The sequence below is a fragment of the Tiliqua scincoides genome, chromosome 2 (genome assembly GCF_035046505.1).
Source record: "Tiliqua scincoides isolate rTilSci1 chromosome 2, rTilSci1.hap2, whole genome shotgun sequence".
Taxonomy (NCBI): domain Eukaryota; kingdom Metazoa; phylum Chordata; class Lepidosauria; order Squamata; family Scincidae; genus Tiliqua; species Tiliqua scincoides.
The window spans coordinates 2070471-2092502 of NC_089822.1; the positions used below are offsets into that span (position 1 = coordinate 2070471).

The 22032-nt window shown below is 48.9% G+C and overlaps 1 protein-coding gene across 2 annotated transcripts in view; it reads right to left on the reverse strand.

The window, feature by feature from the left end:
• Positions 1 to 412: 412 nt before the first annotated feature.
• The window catches only part of DNAI1 (dynein axonemal intermediate chain 1), a 113770-nt gene continuing 92150 nt past the window's right edge, over positions 413 to 22032 (reverse strand). For both annotated transcript variants that reach the window (XM_066615830.1, XM_066615829.1), the window contains one exon: positions 413 to 675. In XM_066615830.1, coding sequence (XP_066471927.1) covers positions 571 to 675 — 105 coding nt within the window. In that variant the 3' untranslated portion in view covers positions 413 to 570. The remainder of the gene's footprint in view (positions 676 to 22032) is intronic.

Consider the following 22032-nt stretch of genomic DNA (forward strand, 5'->3'; position numbering starts at 1 on the left):
AGGGTGGGAAGAGGCCTGTCTGGACTGCCTTGTCTGTGAGTGGGAGGGAGGGGGCGATAGTAAGGAATGGCTGAACACCTGCATGTCCACAGAAGAGCATCCTGTGGCTGCTCCAGAATCGGCCATTGGGTTGTGCTCTCATTCTCAGACCGTGGTCCTGAACAAGTGTGCTGAGAAGTGCTTGCCTTGGGCTCAGTGGGACACATTTCTGTGCGGACTTCAGAGCTGGCTGGAGGTCTGTGCCCAATCAGCACTGGGCAGCAACAAGTAACAGATGGAGGTTTAGTGGGACCCGAACTGAGAAAAGAGAAGGCATCCCTTAGACCTCCTGCCCCCCAGCCTGCCAGTAGCAGCCTCTCCTGGACCCCCTTCCACTCCTTGGTGTCTGGCTGGGTGAGAATCAGCAGGCCTGGAAGTTCCCAACTTTTATTTTTCTGCTTGCAAAACACCACCACACAACAGAGCTTCTTTGTGCCGGGCTCCAAAAGCTCTGGCCCTCACAAAGGGGTCCTTGTGCTTCCCAGCCGCAGGGAGGGGGGAGGGGAGGACAGGCGGGGCATCCCTGCTGGCTCACTTGCTGGCCTTCGCAACTGGCTCTCTCACCAGGTTCAGCAGTTTGTCCAGCTTGGCAATCTCTACTTCGGGGCCCTTCTGGACTTCCTGGCCTTTCTTCTCCTAGGAAAACACAAACACAGTGGTTAGAGAGTTGTCGACTCCACTGCTTGCCTTGGGGAGCCCTGGAACCTGCTGGAAGGTTTCCATTGTCCTGGCTGGGTGGGTCGTACTTGTGTGAAAGCAAAGCCCTTCCTGCCGAGGCTCAGTGTTGAGGGCTGCACTTGAACTCCAAAGCACTGGTGGCAGTGGCTGCATGCTGAAGTGGCCCCTTTGGCCTTCCTCTGCCTGCTCTGAAATGCTTGGCACGTGCAAACAGTCCTACAGGGCTCTTTCTTTCACCTTAGCCAAATGGCTAGAGGTCTTTCTTGCAAGCTGCACAGCTGAGGTGGGGCAGGCGATGCCCTCCCTGCAGTGACTGAAGCCTGCCAGATATGGAAAGGAGAGCAAGCAGCTCCCTGCAGGCCCTGTCACTGCAGGATGCAAAGCAGCACTTCTGTCCTGCAAAAGCTGGTAGAGAGGGCAGAAGGGAAGCAGGACTTGAGGAAGAGCAATACACTTAAACAGAGCAACCAGTCAAAAGGTCCCCAGTGTGGCAGCCAGGCCAGTGTCTGCAGAACTGGTGCCAGCTTGATGTCCCGTGCAGCCCCTACCTATGGTGCTGCCTGGGGGCCTGTATGGGGTTCATGCAGCAGGCATTTTTGCATTCCTTGACAGCCTAGCACACTGTCCCAAAGTGACACAGCAATTTAAAAATACAGTGAACGAATTAAAATCCTGTTAGCTGCTAGAAGAGTTATAACAGAGACCAAATCCCAGACGAAAAATAGATCTGTTTGCCATTTTCATAGAGAATGCAACCTCAAAAGCTAAAGCTGGCTGGCTGGTGGCAGAAGGCAAATGCGTGAGGTGAGGCAGACAGGGCTTTCTGCATCTCCCTGCCAAATGCACCATGGATGCTGGGGTAGGGGACATACCAAGCCCCCCCCCCCATCAAAGTTCTTCATGTGCCCCTCCTACAAACATTGTGTGGTGACGGACATGGGCAAGGATGGTTGCAAGACTGACTCCCAGGAAGGCTGGCCCAGGAGGGGGAGCTGCTCTGGCTTCCGCTGTCTTCATCGTGCCTAACCCGTTTCTTCAACTCCTGGCCCAGTCTCAAAATGCTCCTTTGTAAAGGGAAGAAGCATCAAGCACAGAGAAGCAGTGGCGGGACCCAACTTACAAGAAAGTCGGGTCTGGGGAAAGAGTGCAATTCCATAAGGGAAAAGAGTTGTTTTGCCTGCCCAGCACATGCTGCTGGGAGCACAGCTAATTGCCATTCCTTTCCATAATCTCCCTGCCCAATCTGGTATCATGGATTCCAGCTGACTCATGGAACAAATGTGGATTACACACCATTGGGAGTAATTCTTTGTAACAAGGAGAATCATGATGTCATTTAACCAAAGAGCAGATTCCTCTGTCTAGGGGGGTATCGGAGTTTTCAGGACAGATAGAGAGGGTAATTGAGAGGACCGCTGTTACGGCCCCTCTTGATGGTGCACTTCATGGGGAGGGGAATAATAACAACACTTATATACCATTTTTCAACAAGTGATTCACGTAATAAAATTAACAACTGATTCCCTGTCCCCAAAGGGCTTGCACTCTTAAAACATCAACAGACGAGACCCCAGCAATAGCCACTGGAAGAAGATGTCATGCTGGGGTGAAGAGGGACAGTTGCTCTCCCCCTACTAAGCAGAACACCACTTTAAAAACTGCTTTGTGGCCCCTCTCCCAGCCTGAGAAGACAGGATCAATTTGTTCTTCAGGGATTAGGCTGAGAAGCCTATTTTGGAGACCTCAGGATTGAGAGGAATCAGCACAGGTGCCGTATAGGAGAGGAGGAGCCTTTCTGAACAGAAGGCACTAACACTTCCTGTTATGTATGCAAGTTATGCAGGGTCGAAATCCTGCATAACTGATTGGCTCAGATCCCTTATGGGTGAGGGATCAAAATCCTACCATCCGATTGGCCCGCTAGTTAATTGGCCCGCTAGTCAACTGCACCAATCATGGGAAGTCTGGGCGGAGCTAAAGGGTATAAAAGCCAGGGGTGTTTGCCTTGCGTCAGATTCATTGCCAGGTCCTGTTCTGAAGATGGAATAAACGTATTGAGCAGTTACTGTTATTTCTATTCCTTCCTTTATTCGCATGGATCCACTAGACAACACTTCCCCTACTGGTGGAATTGAAACCCCGGAGGCAATGAACGCAGGATGTGGCCATGGCATGGCTTCATGGAGCACCTCTGAAACCCAGCAGGTGTTCATAAGGTGAGAGGACAGAAACACCTGCCTTGGGAGGGTGGTGTCCCAAGAGGGAAGCCTGGCATCCCACCAATGGCAGCCCCATGACCACAGCATCTCTGTGCTAAGGCTGCTTGTCACAATTTTGTTAAAAAGAGTTCGGCATAGACGAAAAACATCTTTGGACGCCACCTACAAACTGTAATGTGGGCAGTGGCCTTACACTGTTGAAGATGATTCCCAGTGACAGCAGCCTTGATTGCTACCAGTGTGGCAGGGGCTGGAGCCCGAGCCTTCAGTGGGGGAGACTGAGATTCAAATCCCTGTTCGCCTGAGAGGCAGTTCACACATGCTTGGCCTTTCTCAGCTAAATGTGAGCTCCATCTCCACTGAAAAGCACTGTGTTTGAGGTTGCTCGCAGTACTACTGGGGTGAGTGATCTAAGGCAGCTCATTCACTTGTGCAGCCCACCCTGTCTGAGGTAGTGAGTGATTAAGAGGCTGCATGAATCAGGTCCACTTCGCTTGCATACATACCCAACAACCAACTACGTAAATACCCCATCAAGCACAACATAAGAACAGCCCCACTGGATCAGGCCATAGGCCCATCTAGTCCAGCTTCCTGTATCTCACAGCAGCCCACCAAATGCCCCAGGGAGCACACCAGATAACAAGAGACCTCATCCTGGTGCTCTCCCTTGCTTCTGGCATTCTGACATAACCCATTTCTAAAATCAGGAGGTTGCGCATACACATCGTGGCTTGTACCCCATAATGGATTTTTCCTCCAGAAACTTGCCCAATCCCCTTTTAAAGGCGTCCAGGCTAGACGCCATCACCACATCCTGTGGCAAGGAGTTCCACAGACCGACCACACGCTGAGTAAAGAAATATTTTCTTTTGTCTGTCCTAACTCTCCCAACACTCAATTTTAGTGGATGTCCCCGGGTTCTGGTGTTATGTGAGAGTGTAAAGAGCATCTCTCTATCCACTCTGTCCATCCCCCGCATAATTTTGTATGTCTCAATCATGTCCCCCCTGAGGCATCTCTTTTCTAGGCTGAAGAGGCCCAAACGCCGTAGCCTTTCCTCAAAAGGAAGGTGCTCCAGCCCCGTAATCATCTTAGTTGCTCTCTTTTGCACCTTTTCCATTTCCACTATGTCTTTTTTGAGATGCGGCGACCAGAACTGGACACAATACTCCAGGTGTGGCCTTACCATAGATTTGTACAACGGCATTACAATATTAGCCGTTTTGTTCTCAATACTTTTTCTAATGATCCCAAGCATAGAATTGGCGTTCTTTACTGCCGCCGCACATTGGGTCGACACTTTCATCGACCTGTCCACCACCACCCCAAGATCTCTCTCCTGATCTGTCACAGACAGCTCACAACCCATCAACCTATATCTAAAGTTTTGATTTTTTGCCCCAATGTGCATAACTTTACACTTACTGACATTGAAGCGCATCTGCCATTTTGCTGCCCATTCTGCCAGTCTGGAGAGATCCTTCTGGAGCTCCTCACAATCACTTCTGGTCTTCACCACTCGGAAAAGTTTGGTGTCATCTGCAAACTTTGCAACCTCACTGCTCACCCCTGTCTCCAGGTCATTTATGAAGAGGTTGAAAAGCACCGGTCCCAGGACAGATCCTTGGGGCACACCGCTTTTCATCTCTCTCCATTGTGAAAATTGCCCATTGACACCCACTCTCTGCTTCCTGGCCTCGAACCAGTTCTCAATCCATGAGAGGACCTGTCCTCTAATTCCCTGACTGTGGAGTTTTTTCAGTAGCCTTTGGTGAGGGACCACAAAGGACCACAAAGAGCTCCTTGCTTTAAAAAGACACAAGCAGAAGTTGGCTGCAGAACCAAAGGTGTGCATTTAAAGCAAAACACCATGGAAAAATACATACAGAAGGATACGTGTGGCCTTGCACTACTTTATGATTTTGTGCTGCACATTCTGTGCTGCTACTTTGTGAATGCTGCACATTCTGCTCTCCTGAGATAACTGGCTGTTGTTTACATGTTTGCTCATCTCGCAATGAAAGCGGTGACATGCTCTTTGCTGCAGCTTTAGTGCTAGTTCAGCCTTGGGTTGCTGAAACAAGGCAGAGAATGCAGCATCGTGGGTGAGGTTATCCAGGGATGCTCAAACAAGCCATTAACTGGGTCAAGTGCATTCCAGATGTGAGGCACTGGAGCAGACCTATGCACTCCCTGTGAGGATGGTTTGAATCTCCCCCAGAACTGTGGTAGCATTCAGTGGTGTAGCTAGAGGGGGTGCAAAGCATGAAGTTTATCAGGGAGATTCACCATGGTGTACAAGTAGCCCCTCCCCTTCAGAGCCAGGCATTCCCCTCTGTTTGGCTCCCCCCCCGGAATGACTCAGAAGAGGACTCAGAATGACTCAGAATGACTCCCCCCCCCCCAGAATGACTCAGAATGACCCAGTGAGGCTTCCTGCAAACCTTAGTGCTTTGCACCTTCTCTAGCTATGCCACCAGTAGCATTACAAGGTCTGACTGGTTTGGCCTACTCACAACAAGGCAGGTATTTTTTTTTGGGGGGGGGCTTTGCATTGGATATAATGGTCTTCTCACTGCACACTTGTTGTAACTTCACCCCTTCTCTGCCCATCAACAGGCAACTTTTACAGCAGACCAAGGCTTGGCAACATATAGGCCAGTGCAGGGCACAGCACATCCTTTGGGTGCAGGAGGACCTGGGTTCAACCTCCAGCTGAGAAGGACGTCAGGGAGCCAGACCAGGAAAAAGTAGCTCTCTGCCAAGGAGCAGCTGCTAGTCCAAGTGGACAAAACAGGGCAAGATGGCGCCATGGTGTGCCTCACAGGGTGGCAACTTGCAGTCTTCCTTCAGTGATAAGTGAAGGCACAGGCTGAGGGGCACTGTTTGAGGGGTGCATGTTGAGGGTTGCGCTCACATGTGGGGAAGAGAGCTGGAACGAATTCCTGGGTCCAACAGCCAGTTCCCTCCCTCCCCATCACCCAAACGCCAGAGCTGCCCCTCCACTGCCTGAGACCAACCCTTCTCCTCCTTTATGAATCACTCCAAAACACACAGAGGGAGCAAGCTGCAATTCCCACGGGCACCTGAGTGTCCTGCATCACTGCCAGCCACAAATGTGCAAAGAGCCAGTCAGCTGACATTCTCCATCAGCCTCCCCCTCCCCAAGCAGCATGCAAGCAGTAATGTGACGTGTCGTGGGGCAGGTTCCAGAGACGCTTCCATGACCCACAAAGACCAGGGCATGTAGATGGGTGGCAGGGAAATTTGGGTGCGTCAGAAGTCTCTTGCGCAAAGCAACTACTTCACAAGGATTCCTGGGAAAGGTTGGCTCTAATCACAAGGTAGCACCCAAAGCTACTCTGTACCAAGTCTGGGTGCTGGACCTCCTAGTTCAACTGCAGACTAGCAATCACAATCCTCAGACAAAGAGCAAGGCTTGCCCAGCCCTGCTGCCTGAGATCCCTCAGCTGGCACTACTTCGTTCCACTTGGGTCATTCCCCATGAAAAACATGTGCTCTGCCATGGAGATTTCCACTCCCCCCCCCAATTAATTTCTTATCTGATTTTGCATGCAAGTTCTACTAATAGAAACCAGCCCCCTTCCTCCTCACATTCTTTTGGATTTGACATTATGGGAGACCAGTTTGGCCTCCCTGGTGGTCGCGGTCCTCAGGGTCGGAATTCTGATACAAATCACATCAGCCCTAATTGGTTAGCAAATGAAAAAGGAGTGTATGTTTGCACAATTCATGCGCAATTGCAAAGAAAACACCACGAGCACCACTAAACACAAAAGCTGGCAACATTAGAGAAAGCCCCACAGGCTCCCGGGAACCATCCTGAATCGAGCTGACGATGACAGGAGCTAAGCAGCTGTGGATTGTCCTGGAGTTTGTCTAACTGGACAAATCTGCCAGCAGCCAAAGGCTCCAAAGGGCTCAGCCACCATTCTCAGGATTCTGGATGTGGAAGAAAACCCTGAACCCAGCTAAGCCCACGCAGCTCTGTTCTGGGCAGAGTCTCAGAGACAGTGGCGTCACTCGGGTTCACGTCGCCCGGTGCGGGATGCCAGCGTGTCACCCCCCATGCAGTGGGTGGGGCAACACCCCAGGTGGTGGGCGTGGTGATGTACCATCACTCCGCCCCCACTCGTTCTTTGGCTGTACCTTTTGATAGAACAAAGATAGAACAAATTCTGCATGAAATTACGCATTGACTGATATATAACGTTATGATATTCTTCTTCCAAATTGTGATTTGAGTGATTTTGGTCACTAGTGGTGTCACATACACCCCAGGCGTCAACTTACTAACACTTTCTTGCAGCAGTTCTCAAACTTTTAGCACTGGGACCCACTTTTTAGAATAACACTCTGCCCAAGACCCACCAGAAGTGATGTCATGGTGGAAGTGACATCATCAGGCAAATTAAAATAAATAAGTAAAGTAAAACAAATAATTAAATAAGCAGAAGTCACCTGTTCCGCCAAGTGAATTTCCTCTGTAGCCTGCCTGCAATAACACCCCCCTTCCAAAACCAGTAAGGTTTTCAACCCTACCCAGTGCCCAGCTCAATTTAAGAACTTCTGTTTAAACAAGATCACTGTCAGGATCCACCTGGCTTTGCAAGTCTCAAAAAAGTTCGTCTTATCAGCTGAAGCCTCTGTTTCAATCCTTTTTAGTGGGGGGGGGGGAGGCTGCCTTTGGAGCACTTGTTTAGCTCCAGGTGCTTAGGATCAGGACCATTCTGGTTGCCTTGCACTCTCCCTCACCTGATCTTCCACACCAGCCAAGGCACGCTTGCTTACTCATGAGTAAATCTGACCATGAGGCTTAGTTTCACTTTCCATAGGGCTCAATACATTCATCTGCTTGGAGGGAGGGACTTCCTTCTCAGGTGTTTTTGGGGGCTGTATTCACTGGATCAGGGCCATTCTGGTGTCGTTGGATTCCTCTCAGCCCGCCCTTTCCGACGGACTAAGGCACGTTTCCCAACTTGCGAGTAAACGTGCAATACAGCTCACTTTCACTTTCCATAGGGATCCATGCATTTTTTGTTCTCCAGTTTTTTGGCCATAACTTTTGATAGAAGGGAGATATTTCAATCTGGTATTTTGCATTGCATTCTGCTCGAAATTCCGCATCCAGCGGTATATAATATGTTGGGGTTACTTCTAACCACTGCAATTTCAGCGTGTCACCATCCGTGTGCGTCACCCCCCCTGTGCGCGTCACCCGGTGCGGCCCGCACCACCCGCACCCCCCTAGCGATGCCACTGCTCAGAGACAGACCCCAGAAATGTCAGAGCCGTGAGAGTCTTTGAGCTCTTTGTTGAACCAGACAGTGAATGGAAGTGGGTCAGCTCTAGGCTGCAGAGGCGATGCCTCCGCCTCACTCTCAAAGCAGCATTTGATTTCTGCTTTGATTCTGCTCGCCTCCCCTCCATTGTCCTTCATGTAGTAGCCATTGTCGTTCTCAAATGTGCAGCATGGATGGGTTTTGGGTCTCTTCAGTCCTGCACCAGCTATATTGCTGGCGAAGGACCGAGAAGTGTAAGGGTGGCAGAAAGGGAGAGTGAGAGGATCCAGTTGTATGTAAGTCCCACTGAACCCACATTCACCCTTGCTCATTCCACCTCCCCCCCTTCCCCACCCCTTCTGCCCACTGCCCGCTCCCAACTCACTAATACTGGTGGATGCAGTCAGCTCCACCAGCTGTTGGACCACCCATGTTTATATGCTTACGCAGGACATGCTAATGGATTAAGGGTGCAATTCTAACCAACTTTCCAGCAGTGGCATGCAGTGGGGCATGTGCTACATCATGCAGTCATGGAGGCCTCCCCAATGGAAGGCAGTGTTTGCTGCCTTACCTAGGAGTTGCATTGCCCTTACCTTGGTGCTGGAAGGTTGGTTAGGATTGCGTCCTAAACCAACAAACATACAAAGAAAGAAAAGGAAGTTTTTTGGGGGGTGAGGGAATAGTTTTGCGAGAGAGAGAGAGAGAGAGAGAGAGAGAGAGAGAGAGAGAGAGAGAGAGAGAGAGAGAGATCTGGGGCTGGTTTTTCCAATTGCTCAAGGTATTTCTATCCATGATGTTAGTACTCCTAACAACCCTGTTAAGGCAGGTCAGCATTATTTTGATCCTCTCGTTGCAAATGGTGAGGGGGAGGCATAAACTCGCTAGTTCTTCTGTGAGTCCTGGCCGGGCCACTCATTTGATCAAGTCAAGCTGGGCAGTTGCGGCCTGAGGACCCATCGCTGTTCTTCCTTTCCTTCATTTTTTTTAAAGTCTGCACAGTTTGAAAGATTTCATCTCAGTGCAGGCTATAATTCTCGTGCAATCACATCTGATGAAATTCAAATGCTGCACACAATTTCAGGGACGTCTGCTTTTTAATTAGAAGCCTGCTTTGCTTTCCCTGAAGCAATCAGCTGCTTAGAAGCAGATTAGTCATGTAAAATAAATATATATATATAAATAGCATCACTGGATCCTTCCTGTGTTCTGAAGCAGAGGTGCTGCAGCAAAGACACGGCTGAATGCAGACGAAGCAGAGATGAATGTCACTCTGCCTGGATTTCTTGTTCCCAGGTGAGGGTGAAGTGCTTTCATTACAGGTGTTGAATAGATATTATGATGATGATGATGATTTTATTAATTTATACCCCGCCTTTTTGCCCAACAGGCACACAAGGCAGCTTACAAACACTTTAAAAAATACAACATTAAAAACAATCATTAAAAACAATTTACAATAATTAGAAAATCTAAAAACAAACAAACCCCGTGGATTTTCATATAAAAAGCAAGAAGCAAGGACGCCAGCCAGCCTGTCAACAATTAAAAGCTTTTTGAAATAAAAAGGTCTTCAGTCCACGCCGAAACGTTAGCAACGAGGGAGCAGTTCTCAGTTCTAAGGGGAGGGTATTCCACAGTTCGGGGGCCACCACCGAGAAGGCCCTCTTCCTGGCCGCCGCCCCTCTCACATCTCTTAGTGGCGGCACAGTAAAAAGGGCCCCCCAGATGATCTAAGAGCATGGGCAGGATTGTAGGGAAGGAGGTGGTCCCTCAAATACCCCAGACCCGAGCCGTAAAGGGCTTTAAAAGTCAAAACTAGCACCTTGAATTGGGCCCAGAACAGAACCGGCAGAAAAGAAAGGGTGCTTTTCCGTCCAACCTGGGTCAACGCATCACCGGAAGGCGCCCTAATGTAGAGAGCTGGAAGGGGCCTGGGTAGTGGGCAATCCTGGGCTTGACTAAGATGGGCACTGGCAGAGTTAGGCACTTGAAGAAGCTCTACGGGCAGAAAGGACTGCCTCCCCATTACCTGCTGCTCAGTGCCTGGAAGTGCGCAGAGTGCCTGCCACACTTGTCCGAGGAAGCATGTGCGAGATGGGGCCAGGGCAGCCAAAGAGAATCCCGATCACCCAATTAAAGAGGTGGTCGGAGTTTGTTTGGCCCTGGCCAGGACACGAGAGTCCAGCCCCTCCCCAAGGGGGAGGTGAAGGGGGCTGGGTCTAGCAGCCACGGCGGACCTTTTAAAAGGGGACGAGACCCAGCCTCCTTGTGCACGTGGGCACCGTGGGAATACCCGCCCGCCCGCCCTAGAGGCAGTCTGAGTTTAACTGGTTGCCGTTTGGGGCTGGGTAGGAATTTTTTGCTGCCTGCCAAGATTGGCCGAAGGGCAGGCAGTTTTTTCGCCTACCCCAGACTGTTATGGGCCAGGGGGTTACACCCCCCCCTGTTTGCAAGCTGCCATTGGTCACTTTAAGGGGGCAGGTGGTGCGGGTTAAGAGGCGTGAATGGGACTTTGGCATGCACCTTCAGGCGGCATAGGCAGGGCGGAACCCTATTTCAGTCCTCAGGGGCTCGGTGGCACAAGGACGTAAACGGGGCCCTGGCCAGGACCGCGGGGCACACCTCAGAGGCTCAGAGGCTCGAGGTAGCGCAGTCTGCGGTCCGGCTGCCTTCCCCTTAAGGGATAGACATGGATGAGACACGCCACCCAGCAGCGAGGCGCAACTCGGAGTCGGGTGCATGCCCGCCTGGGGGCAGAGGTTTCTGGTACCGCCCAGAGGTCCCTCCCCGCACCACAGGGGCTTTCGCTGCCTCGGATGCTGCAGGTCTCAGCCTCTGCTCCTCTTGGTAACATGAAATAAAGTTGCCCTTTCTCCCATATCTGTTGTCTCGAGTGTTCATTGGACAGTGCGGAAGCAAAACCGAGGGTGCATGGTCCAGCAGCTCACTCTTGGCAGCCCTGATCGGCAGCAACTCCCCTCACCTTCCCCAGGTTTCAGGGAGAGACTTTTCTCTGCCCTCCCCGGAGATGCCAGGATTGGCGACCAAAGTGTGCTCCCTACTCAGTGGAGCTATGGGGCAGAATGGAAGAGAGCACCTCTCTGTCCCTGCTGCCTCCCTCATCCCCACGTCAAAGCTGAGACCGCAGGCCCCTCAGCCCAGCAGTGTCCGCATTGATTTAATTAAATCATTGAACCAAACGTTAGAAGGAAGAGGATGAAATCTGAATTCCTGGCAAAGTCTTTCGAGGTTGCTTGGAAAATGTGCGTCTGGATCACCTGAGCAGAACTGCAGCTGCCAGGGCTGAGCAGACTGTGGTCTGCTCCTTACCCGACATGGATGTATTGAAGGGAGGGATCCATACTTGCAGCGTTAAAAATGCAAAGGAAAAAGGACTTTTCTCTCACACCTCCACTGTGACCCCACAACTATGACAAAGACTTGCAGCTGAGGCATTCACACAGCAATAAAGAAGCCACTCCTTTCTTGCTGCTTGAAAGTCACACAAGCCACGCAAGCGAGCAGCACATGTCACACGGGGGCCAGGGCCAGAGCCCTATCATCTCAAAAACCCTTCCTCTATAACTGATGACAAGAGTGGGCTGGCTGGACTGGAGCTGCAGCTGATTCAAAAGATCTGTCAACCACTCAGAGGGGCTGAGTTCACTTGGCAGTAATCCAGAGTGATTTGCAGGCTCTGTTCAATTAAGATCTTGACAAGTCAAAGGCTTGGCCAACTTTGGGTGGGGGTACCTCGAATCTGGACCTGGCACTGATCTTACGTCCTCACCATCCCATAATCAGAAAGATAGCACCATTCACGGTTGCGATGAGGAACTCATTTCAGCCATTTCCACAGAGTTTCTTTTGCTGACATATTATCTCTCTCACTTGCTTCACATAATAAACCATGGAGTTGAGAAACACTCCAATAAAAAGGCAGACAATGACACTGTCTTTCTCTACCCCTCCCTCTGTGGAACCTATTAAACATCTGCTACATTTTTTAAAACACTGCATTTGTTCCAGTTCGGGAGAATGGACAGATTCCCACTGCTCTGACTGAGCAGCAGCTCCCATCTGTCCAAAGGACTCTTCTGCCAAGCCCCTCTGCAGGACACTGCTGACAAAGACTTTTCGGGCACACACTCCCAGCAATGAACTTCCTATCTCACACTTGCTGTGGACTCCTTCTTCCCTATCACTTAGCGGCTTCCCCAGTCTTGTCTTGGTTGTCAAATCCAGACAGGCGCCTTGGAGAGGGCAGTGCCACTTTTCTGCTTGCATTCTGCTGGTGCTTAGGAAATGGGCAGAAGTAAAAGGGCCTTGTGGCAGATTTTGCCTTTCCATGAATGGAAAGCGTGGGCTGGCAGGACTGAATGCAACAGCCCCCCCCCCCCGGAACTTGCCTCATGTGGGTCAGCACACAGGTGTGTGACTAGAGCAATGCAGAGAGTAAAACCCATTGCAAGTGGGTGCACACGGACAAGCAATTAATAACATAACATAAGAATATAAGAAGAGCCCTGCTGGATCAGGCCAAAGGCCCATCTAGTCCAGCTTCCTCTATCTCACAGTGGTCCACCAAATGCCCCAGGAAGCACACAAGACAGCAAACACAATCTGCATCCTGGTGCCCTCCCCTGCATCTGGCAATCAGAGGCATCCTGCCTCTAAAACCAGGAGCTTGCACATACCTACTTTGACTTGTAACCCGTAATGAACTTTTCCTCCAGAAATTTGTCCAATCCCCTCTTAAAGGCATCCAGGCAAGATGCCATCACTACTTCTTGTGGCAAAGAGTTCCACAAACTAATTACACGCTGAGTAAAGAAATATTTTCTTCTGTCTGCCCTAACTCTCCCAACACTCAGCTTTCATGGATGTCCCCTGGTTCTGGTGTTATGCAAAAGGGAAAAGAGCGTCTCTCAATCCATCCCCTGCATGATTTTGTATGTCTCAATCATGTCACCCCTCAGACTCCTCTTTTCTAGACTGAAGACCCCCAAACGCTGTAGCTTTTCCTCATGCAGGCCTGTAAAGGGCAACACCAGCAACCTGAATTGCACCTGGCAACAAACCAGAACCCAGAGCAGCAGAAGGAGGACTAGTTTGACTGAGCCAAACCACCACGGCCTAGACACTCTAGGCCAGTGGTTCCCAAACTTTTTTGGCTGGCAGTTCCCTTCATCTACTGGGCCATTGGCCACAGTTACCCATAAGGGCTACAATTGTATAGTGCAGGGGTGTCCAAACCACGGCCCTGGGGCCACTTGCGACCCTCGAGGACTCACAATCCGGCCCTCAGGGAGCTCCCAGTATCCAATGAGCTTCTGGCCCTCCAGAGACTTGCTGGAGCCCATGCTGGCCTAATGCAGCTGCTCTCAGTGTGACGACCAACTGTCTGACCTCTCGCGTGAGCTGTGGGACAAGGACTCCCTCCACTGTTTGCTGTTTCACATCTGTGATGCAGCAGCGACAGCAAAGGAAAGGCTGGCTGTGCAAGGCTATTGCTGAACTATTGCAAGGCTGAACTATTGCAAGACCTTCATTCATTCATATACTTTTTATCTCTAATATATTCATTTATGAAAATTTATTTAAATCTGAAATGTAAATTAATTCTTTTTTCCCCCAGCTCCCCACACAGTGTCAGAGAGATGATGTGGCCCTCCTGCCAGAAAGTTTGGACACCCCTGGTATAGTATAACCTAATTATCCATGGATTTTTCAACTGCAGCTTTATCTCAACACAATGAGAAGGGCCCTTTAAATGAAAGGAAACAAGTCATTTAACAATAGCCTCCTTAATGTGAGAGAGGAGCGCTGGCTGACAATGCATCAATCATTCTCTCTCCAGGCACTTAGAATAGCTTCACTCCAAGGCAAGCAACCCCTCCCTTCCCCCTGAGCACGTGAAGGGAAGGTAATCACTTTGCATTCTTTCCCAGTGCTGCGCTCTGGGTGAAGAGAGGGGTTGCTGCCTTGGAGTGAAGTCTTTCTAAATGCCTGGAGGGAGACTGATTGATACATTGTCTACCTAATGACTCTCTTACATCACAAAAGTTAGCAAGGTTGTTTTTAAATTGCCTAGCAAAGAGACATTGTTTTTAAATTGGATTTGCTTTAATGTGATTTTTGCCATCCATGTGAGTTCTGGGGAATGGAATCCAAATAATGAGACTCAGCCTGTATATTGTATAGGGCATTGGGTTTTTTGTGAGGATTCTGCAACTCCCCTGACTGGTTTCCACAGGTCCCCAGGGAGCCATGGCTCATAGTTTGGGAACTACTGCAGTCTAGGTCATCTAGAGACTGGGAGTAGGGGCTATGCAAAGAGTTCAGTCAAACTTGCACTAAAAGATAAATAACAATTCTCATTCTAAAAAGTGGGTCCCAACGCCAAATGTCTGAGAACCACTGCCTCAGATGTTTAGCCCTGGTGTATCTGATCAGGAAGCTCCACTCCTATTTAGTGGGGCAACATTTCCAGCTCCAGGTTGACTTTGGAATTTTTTGCAGGATTTCAGCTTTTCCGTTGTGCATATTAAGGGCAAACTGAATGTAGAGGCAGATTCCTTTTCTCGGCAATGAGAAAAGGAATTCCTTTTCTCGGCAATTGCTCTCGGCAATGAGCAGGAAGACCTGGAAAGGGGAGATTCTGAGAACTTTTCCTTTCAAGCAGAGACATTTTGGGAAATTTACCAGTGATTTTCCTTTTGTTACTCATTTAATGCCATTCTAGTTTGCTTGGAGATACAGGGCGCAATCCTAACCCCTTATGTCAGTGCTTTCCAGCACTGGCATAGCAGTACCAATGGGACGCGTGCTGCATCCTGCAGTTGGGTGTCACTCACGGAGTCCTCCTCAAAGTCAGGGAATGTTTGTTCCCTTACCTCAGAGCTGCATTGCCCTGATGTCAGTGCTAGAAAGCACTGACATAAGGGGTTAGGATTGCGCCCACAGTAAGTTTTAGGTGGGTTTTAGGAAATAGTTTAAAAAGCTTTAGGTGCTTTAGCTTTAGGAAGAAAAGGTCCTGGCCATAAATCAGGAACCTTTTTCAATGGGGGAGGGGGGGAGACATGTTACAGAGTCACCTGCTGGAGATGCTCTACGAGGATTTCCTGCTACAGACAGGGGGTTGGACTGAATGAGCTTATAGGTTCCTCTGTGATTCTATTATTCCTCCCCTCGCCCACAACACCCATGTGTAGAAAAATTGTGTGAACTTCACCCCCACTTCCAGGAAGGGAATGACTGTCTGCTTGCAGCCACTTGCCTTTGCTGGCTGTTGCTGCCTGCCCAAGGACCGACCCACCAAGAGCCTTCAATGTCTCCTCAGTGGGATAAAAATAAGCCTTTTGCATCAGCTCCATTGCTTGATGGCAAGCTGTAATCTTCCGTGAACCCTCCTCTTCTCTCTTTTAGACAATTCCTCCCAAAGGCCATCATGTTAATTTGGGCAGAAAAGATTTGTGCTTGGACTGTGTGCTGGAAACAGCTCTTCCCAGGGGGGTCCGCACTTTCCCCACACGGCCAGGAAGGGAAGCTGCGCTGGAGCCTGGCAATCAGAGAGGCCCAACATTTCAGTACTGGCAAAAAAGGGGCCAGATGCTTTATGTGCCCTGTCAGATACAGCTAGAATCCCATTTCCAAAAAGTGGAGGCCAGGAAGGAAACTGGCCATGAAATTATGTCCACTGATCGTGGACCCTGTCCTCCAACAACAGACGGTGGGAACTGGCTGTCACCGTGAAGGAAAAGTTTTCTGCACACACACAGGGGCACACTTCTTGATGAAGCCATTGTATGTTTGGAGACTGCACTATGATACTAAACACAGAGTTTGGGAGACAAGCCCCAGCACCTCTTGGCCCAAATGGATCATGGAAGCATGAATAGCATAACACTGTCAAATGTTGAGATCACCATCACCCTTGAGTGAGTTAGCAAAAAATTCACGTGTTAATCACACCCACCCACCTTGAAACTGACAGCAGGAGTGAGGGTGAAGTGAAATGTTCTTGGCAAAAAGGTGCCATTTACCTTCCGGGCAGCCCAATTCTACCTAAATCCTGCACCGCGATGCAGCTGTGCTGATGCGGCTTCCACTACATCCTATGGGGGATTTTGACTGCTGGAGGACAGGAGATCCACACGAAACCACTGGAGGAGGTGTCACCAGTACATGGATGGCAGTTCTACACTTCCTTTCCATCTGCTATTAGGGTGGCTGTGGAAGTCCTGAGCTGCTGCCTGGAGTCAGCTGAGACAACTGCTGGTGTCACCCTGCCTATAGTCCTGTGAAAAGAATCCAAGGCAACTTACAAGTCTAGAGATAAAGCCACATCTCAGTAGCACATGGAAGTAAGAGCAGAGTCATACTAACTCAAGAGCAGGATGTGGCCCAAGCTGTGTGCCTGGCAGAAATGCCACTCCTGCCCTGCTGCTGACAAAGGCATTGTGGAAGGCCATTAATGGTTTTGTGGAGCTCAGCAAAAACCACACACAAAATCAACTAAAGCCCTTGATGATAAAAGGTTCAGCCAGCAGTTTATCTTTCAAGCTCGTGCACTGCCTCTAGAGAAGAGTTCTCTGGAATGCAAATTCGTCATTGGTTAAACTGGAATTAATTGTACTTGTCCAGCTTTTGTAAAATAAATATCAGGAAGAAGTCAAAAAGTTGGCTCAACACAGGACAAACCTGTGTTGCATGTGGGAAAGAAAGCTAGCAGAAATGGATGAGAGAGAGAGAGAGAGAGAGAGAGAGAGAGAGAGAGAGAGAGAGAGAGAGAATATACTTGGTATTTGTTCACAGGAGGAATCACCACGGAGGCAGAGGTGGCTGGAAGAAAGGTGCTTTCCAAGCCCCTGGGGTGTCTAGTTAGAGGTGTCTATCATTTGCCTTGAGGCAATAATCACAGCCAAATTTATCATCTCCTTACCCATCATAGAAAATTCCTAAGAACATCAGGAAAACCCTGCTGGATCAGCTTCCTGTATCTCACAGTGGCCCGCTAGATGCTTCAGGAAGCAGCCAGGACAACAAAAAACCACATCCTATTGCTACTCCCTTGCAACTGGCATTCAGGCTACCTCTAAAACCTGGAGGTTGTACATAGTTATTATGGTTTGTAACCTGTGATGGACTCTTCCTCCATAAAAATGTCCCATTCCTCTTTTAAAGGCATCTGGGCCATGTGCCATCAAAACCTCCTATGGCAAAGAGTTCCACTGATTTATTACACTCTGGGTAAAGAAATATTTCCATTTGCCTGTTCCGACTCTCCAAATTTTAGTGATCCTCATAAGAACATAAGAACAGCCCCACTGGATCAGGCCATAGGCCCATCTAGTCCAGCTTCCTGTATCTCACAGCAGCCCACCAAATGCCCAGGGAGCACACCAGACAACAAGAGACATGCATCCTGGTGCCCTCCCTTGCATCTGGCATTCTGACATAGCCCATTTCTAAAATCAGGAGGTTGCACATACACATCATGGCTTGTAACCCGTAATGAATTGTTCCTCCAGAAACTTGTCCAATTCCCTTTTAAAGGCATCCAGGTCAGATCCCGTCACCACATCCTGTGGCAAGGAGTTCCACAGACCAACCACACTCTGAGTAAAGAAATATTTTCTCTTGTCTGTCCTAACTCTCCCAACACTCAATTTTAGTGGATGTCCCCTGGTTCTAGTGTTATGTGAGAGTGTATTCCATTTGTATTTCCAGTGTATTTCCGTTTCCACTATGTCCTTTTTGAGATGTGACGACCAGAACTGGACCCAATACTTCAGGTGTAGCCTTACCATCAATTTGTACAACGGGCATTATAATATTAGCCATTTTGTTCTCAATACCTTTTCTAATGATCCCAAGCATAGAACTGGCCTTCTTCACTGCCGCCGCACATTGGGTCGACACTTTCATCGACTTGTCCACCATCACCCCAAGATCTCTCTACTGATCTGTCACAGACAGCTCAGAATCCATCAGCTTATATCTAAAGTTTTGATTTTTTGCACCAATGTGCATGACTTTACACTTACTTACATTGAAACGCATCTGCCATTTTGCAGCCCATTCTGCCAGTTTGGAGAGATCCTTCTGGAGCTCCTCACAATCACCACTCTGAATGAATCTGGTGAATCTGGTGAATCTGGTCTTCACCACTCGTTTGGTGGTGAATTTCACCATCAAGTTTGGTGACGTCTGCAAACTTAGCCACCTCACTGCTCAACCCTGTCTCCAGGTCATTTATGAAGAGGTTGAAGAGCACTGGTCCCAGGACAGATCCTTGGGGCAGACCGATTTTCACCTCTCTCCATTGTGAAAATTGCCCATTGACACCCACTCTCTCTTTCCTGGTCTTCAACCAGGTCTCAGTCCAGGAGAGGACCTGCCCTCTAATTCCCTGACTGTGGAGTTTTTCAGTAGCCTTTGGTGAGGGACCATGTCGAACGACTTCTGAAAGTCCAGATATATAATATCGATGGGTTCTCCCACATCCACATGCCTGTTGACCTTTTCAAATAGTTCTACAAGGTTCGTGAGGCAAGACTTACCCTTCCAGAAGCCAGGCTGATTCTCCCTCAGCAAGGCCTGTTCGTCTATGTGTTTTGAGATTCTATCTTGGAATGGCAAGATACAAATCTTCTTAAATAACTAAATGGCTGGTCTTCAAAGAAAGGAAATTCCATGGCCTGGGTGCCACAACTGAGAAGGCCCATGTTCTATATACCCACCAGCTATGCTTCCAAGGGGATGGCACATGGATCTGCCCTTCAGACGTTAAGGGGCAGGGCCGGCGCATTATGAAGCCAACTGTGTCGACCCAATGTGCGGCGGCAGTAAAGAAGGACAATTCTATGCTTGGGATCATTAGAAAAGGTATTGAGAACAAAACGGCTAATATTATAATGCCGTTGTACAAATCAATGGTAAGGCCACACCTGGAGTATTGTGCCCAGTTCTGGTTGCCGCATCTCAAAAAGGACATAGTGGAAATGGAAAAGGTGCAAAAGAGAGCGACTAAGATGATTACTGGGCTGGGGCACCTTCCTTATGAGGAAAGGCTACGGCGTTTGGGCCTCTTCAGCCTAGAAGAGATGCCTGAGGGGGGACATGATTGAGACATACAAAATTATGCATGGGAAGGATAAAGTGGATAGAGAGATGCTCTTTACACTCTCACATAACACCAGAACCAGGGGACATCCACTAAAATTGAGTGTTGGGAGGGTTAGGACAGACAAAAGAAAATATTTCTTTGCTCAGCGTGTGGTCGGTCTTTGGAACTCCTTGCTGCAGGATGTGTTGACGGCATCTGGCCTGGATGCCTTTAAAAGGGGATTGGACAAGTTTCTAGAGGAAAAATCCATTATGAGTTACAAGCCATGATGTGTATGTGCAACCTCCTGATTTTAGAAATGGGCTATGTCAGAATGCCAATGCAAGGGAGGGCACCAGGATGCAGGTCTCTTGTTGTCTGGTGTGCTCCCTGGGCATTTGGTGGGCCGCTGTGTGATACAGGAAGCTGAACTAGATGGGCCCTTGGCCTGATCCAGTGGGGCTGTTCTTATGTTCTTAACTACAATTCCCAGGAAGCCTTGCAGGTCTCTTGTTATCTGGTGTGCTCCCTGGGGCATTTGGTGGGCCACTGTGAGATGCAGGAAGCTGGACTAGGTGGACCTATGGCCTGATCCAGTGGGGCTGTTCTTATGTTCTTAACTACAATTCCCAGGAGGCCTTGCAGGTCTCTTGTTATCAGGTGTGCTCCCTGGGCATTTGGTGGGCCGCTGTGTGATACAGGAAGCTGAACTAGATGGGCCTATGGCCTGATCCAGTGGGGCTGTTCTTATGTTCTGCTGCAGAGAGCAGACATCCCACAGAAGAGAGTCTACTAAGCAATGAGTCAAGTCACATTCTCTACTGAAAAGGAAAAAGACTTCAGCATCCTTCTGGTTTCAAGTTGTAGCATTCTGTGATTACACAGGCCTACAAAATTGAGGGTCAGAAAAGTTTTTCTGAAACTTTATTATGGTGGTTTGATATGAATTTGGGGTGCCGATTCAAAAAATGGCATCCATTTTGCCCGATCACATCTAGTTTTGTAGATATAGTATAGCCTCATTAGTGAATGGTTCAAGCAGCTTCCTCATGAGGAAGCCATGGTGTAGGCTTCCTCATGAGGAAGCTGTTTGAACCATTCACTAAAGAGGCTATGCCGTGTCTCCAAAACTAGACATGATAGGGCAAAATGAATGCCATTTTTGGAATCAGCACCCCAAATATACCCAGGAATTGGTGTAACGTTTAAGGAAGCAAAATGTATGTTGGCCTGTTATCAAACCCCAACTTCCCAGAAGCTGCTGGTCACTATGAGAGCCAGAAACCTTGCCTTAAAACAAAAGCTGTTAGGAAATGTTTCGGCTTCTTAGTAGATAAGCCAGATTCTGCAATTCGAGTCCTGAAATTTCTGAAATTTCCATGCAATTTTTGATTCCGCAATTTCCATGTCATGAAATGATGAGAGTGGAGTGAAGAACATTCAAGGCTCAGAGGGATTATTTCCCAGAGCCAAGACATCTCCCCTCTCTGCCAGCGGTAAGGCTCGTTTGAGAATCATACCACGATGTACATCTTCCAAGTTCACTGTGTTGTCATCTTCCTTGGCATCTTTGTTTGGAGAGAAAGACTCTGAGTGCATCCAGCACTTTTCACAACAGACTTCAGAAGCATGGGCTGAACAGATCACAGACCTTTCTCATCCCCATCATTCCTCCCCTCAAGGATATTCTTGGGTTATGCCAACAATCAACACATTTTCCTCCAGCTGAAATTTCCTCCAGATTCTTTAAGTCCAAATGGCTTTACAATTTGAAGGGAATACATGCAAAGAACAAAACTGAACTGGAAGTGGCCAAAAATGCAGCTCTGCCTCCCTGACTGAAATTGTCTGCACTGAACTATCCTATGGGCTAGTTGTATCTAAAAAGGCTGCAAGCACTAGTTTGCATTCACACAGCATCACTACAACCCAGGTCAAGGTGGCCCAGCTGAACCATACCTTGGAGCAGTAAATCAATCAGGACACCCACATCCAATGAGACTGCATCATGTGTGGGGTTAAGAGGAGTAACCTGTTCTATGCCCCTTTCTTCCACGCCTTACATGCACAACTAACAGCCATAGGAAATGAAATGCACAACCATTACTTGAGCCAAGCCTTAGAGGGAAGACCTGCAGAGTTAAACAGAACCTTACTGGTCTAGAGCAGCAATTTTCAACCAGTGTGCCATGGCACATTGGTGTGCTTCAAATGGTCTAAGTGTACCACAGGAATTTGGGGGAGGGTCATTTCTTCACAGGGCCATTGGGGATGTGAGACCCCCACCAGCAGCATAGTGAGCCTTGTCAATCATCAAAAAACTGATGGTGTGCCTGACAGTTTCAGTGCCTTGTTAGTGTGCCATGAGATGAAAAAGGTTGAAAATCACTGGTCTAAACTATCATCTGCACCATTCATATTCCTTTGTGCTCTGAATGTGTTTAAAGTCTCCTGTATTGCAGCTAGAATTCTAGCCTCACCAGAAATGCTGGTTGCCCAAACATATTCCCCAGCATACAGCCTGTACATTGCTTCTTGCCCAGGCAGACAAAGGCTGGCACCTGGTCTAGCACCAAACATGCAGGCTAGACTCAAAGAACTGCAGGGCCATTACAGCAGATCCTTCCAGGACTCCCGCTATTCCGCCACTAGACTTTTCTCGCACAGAAAAAACTCT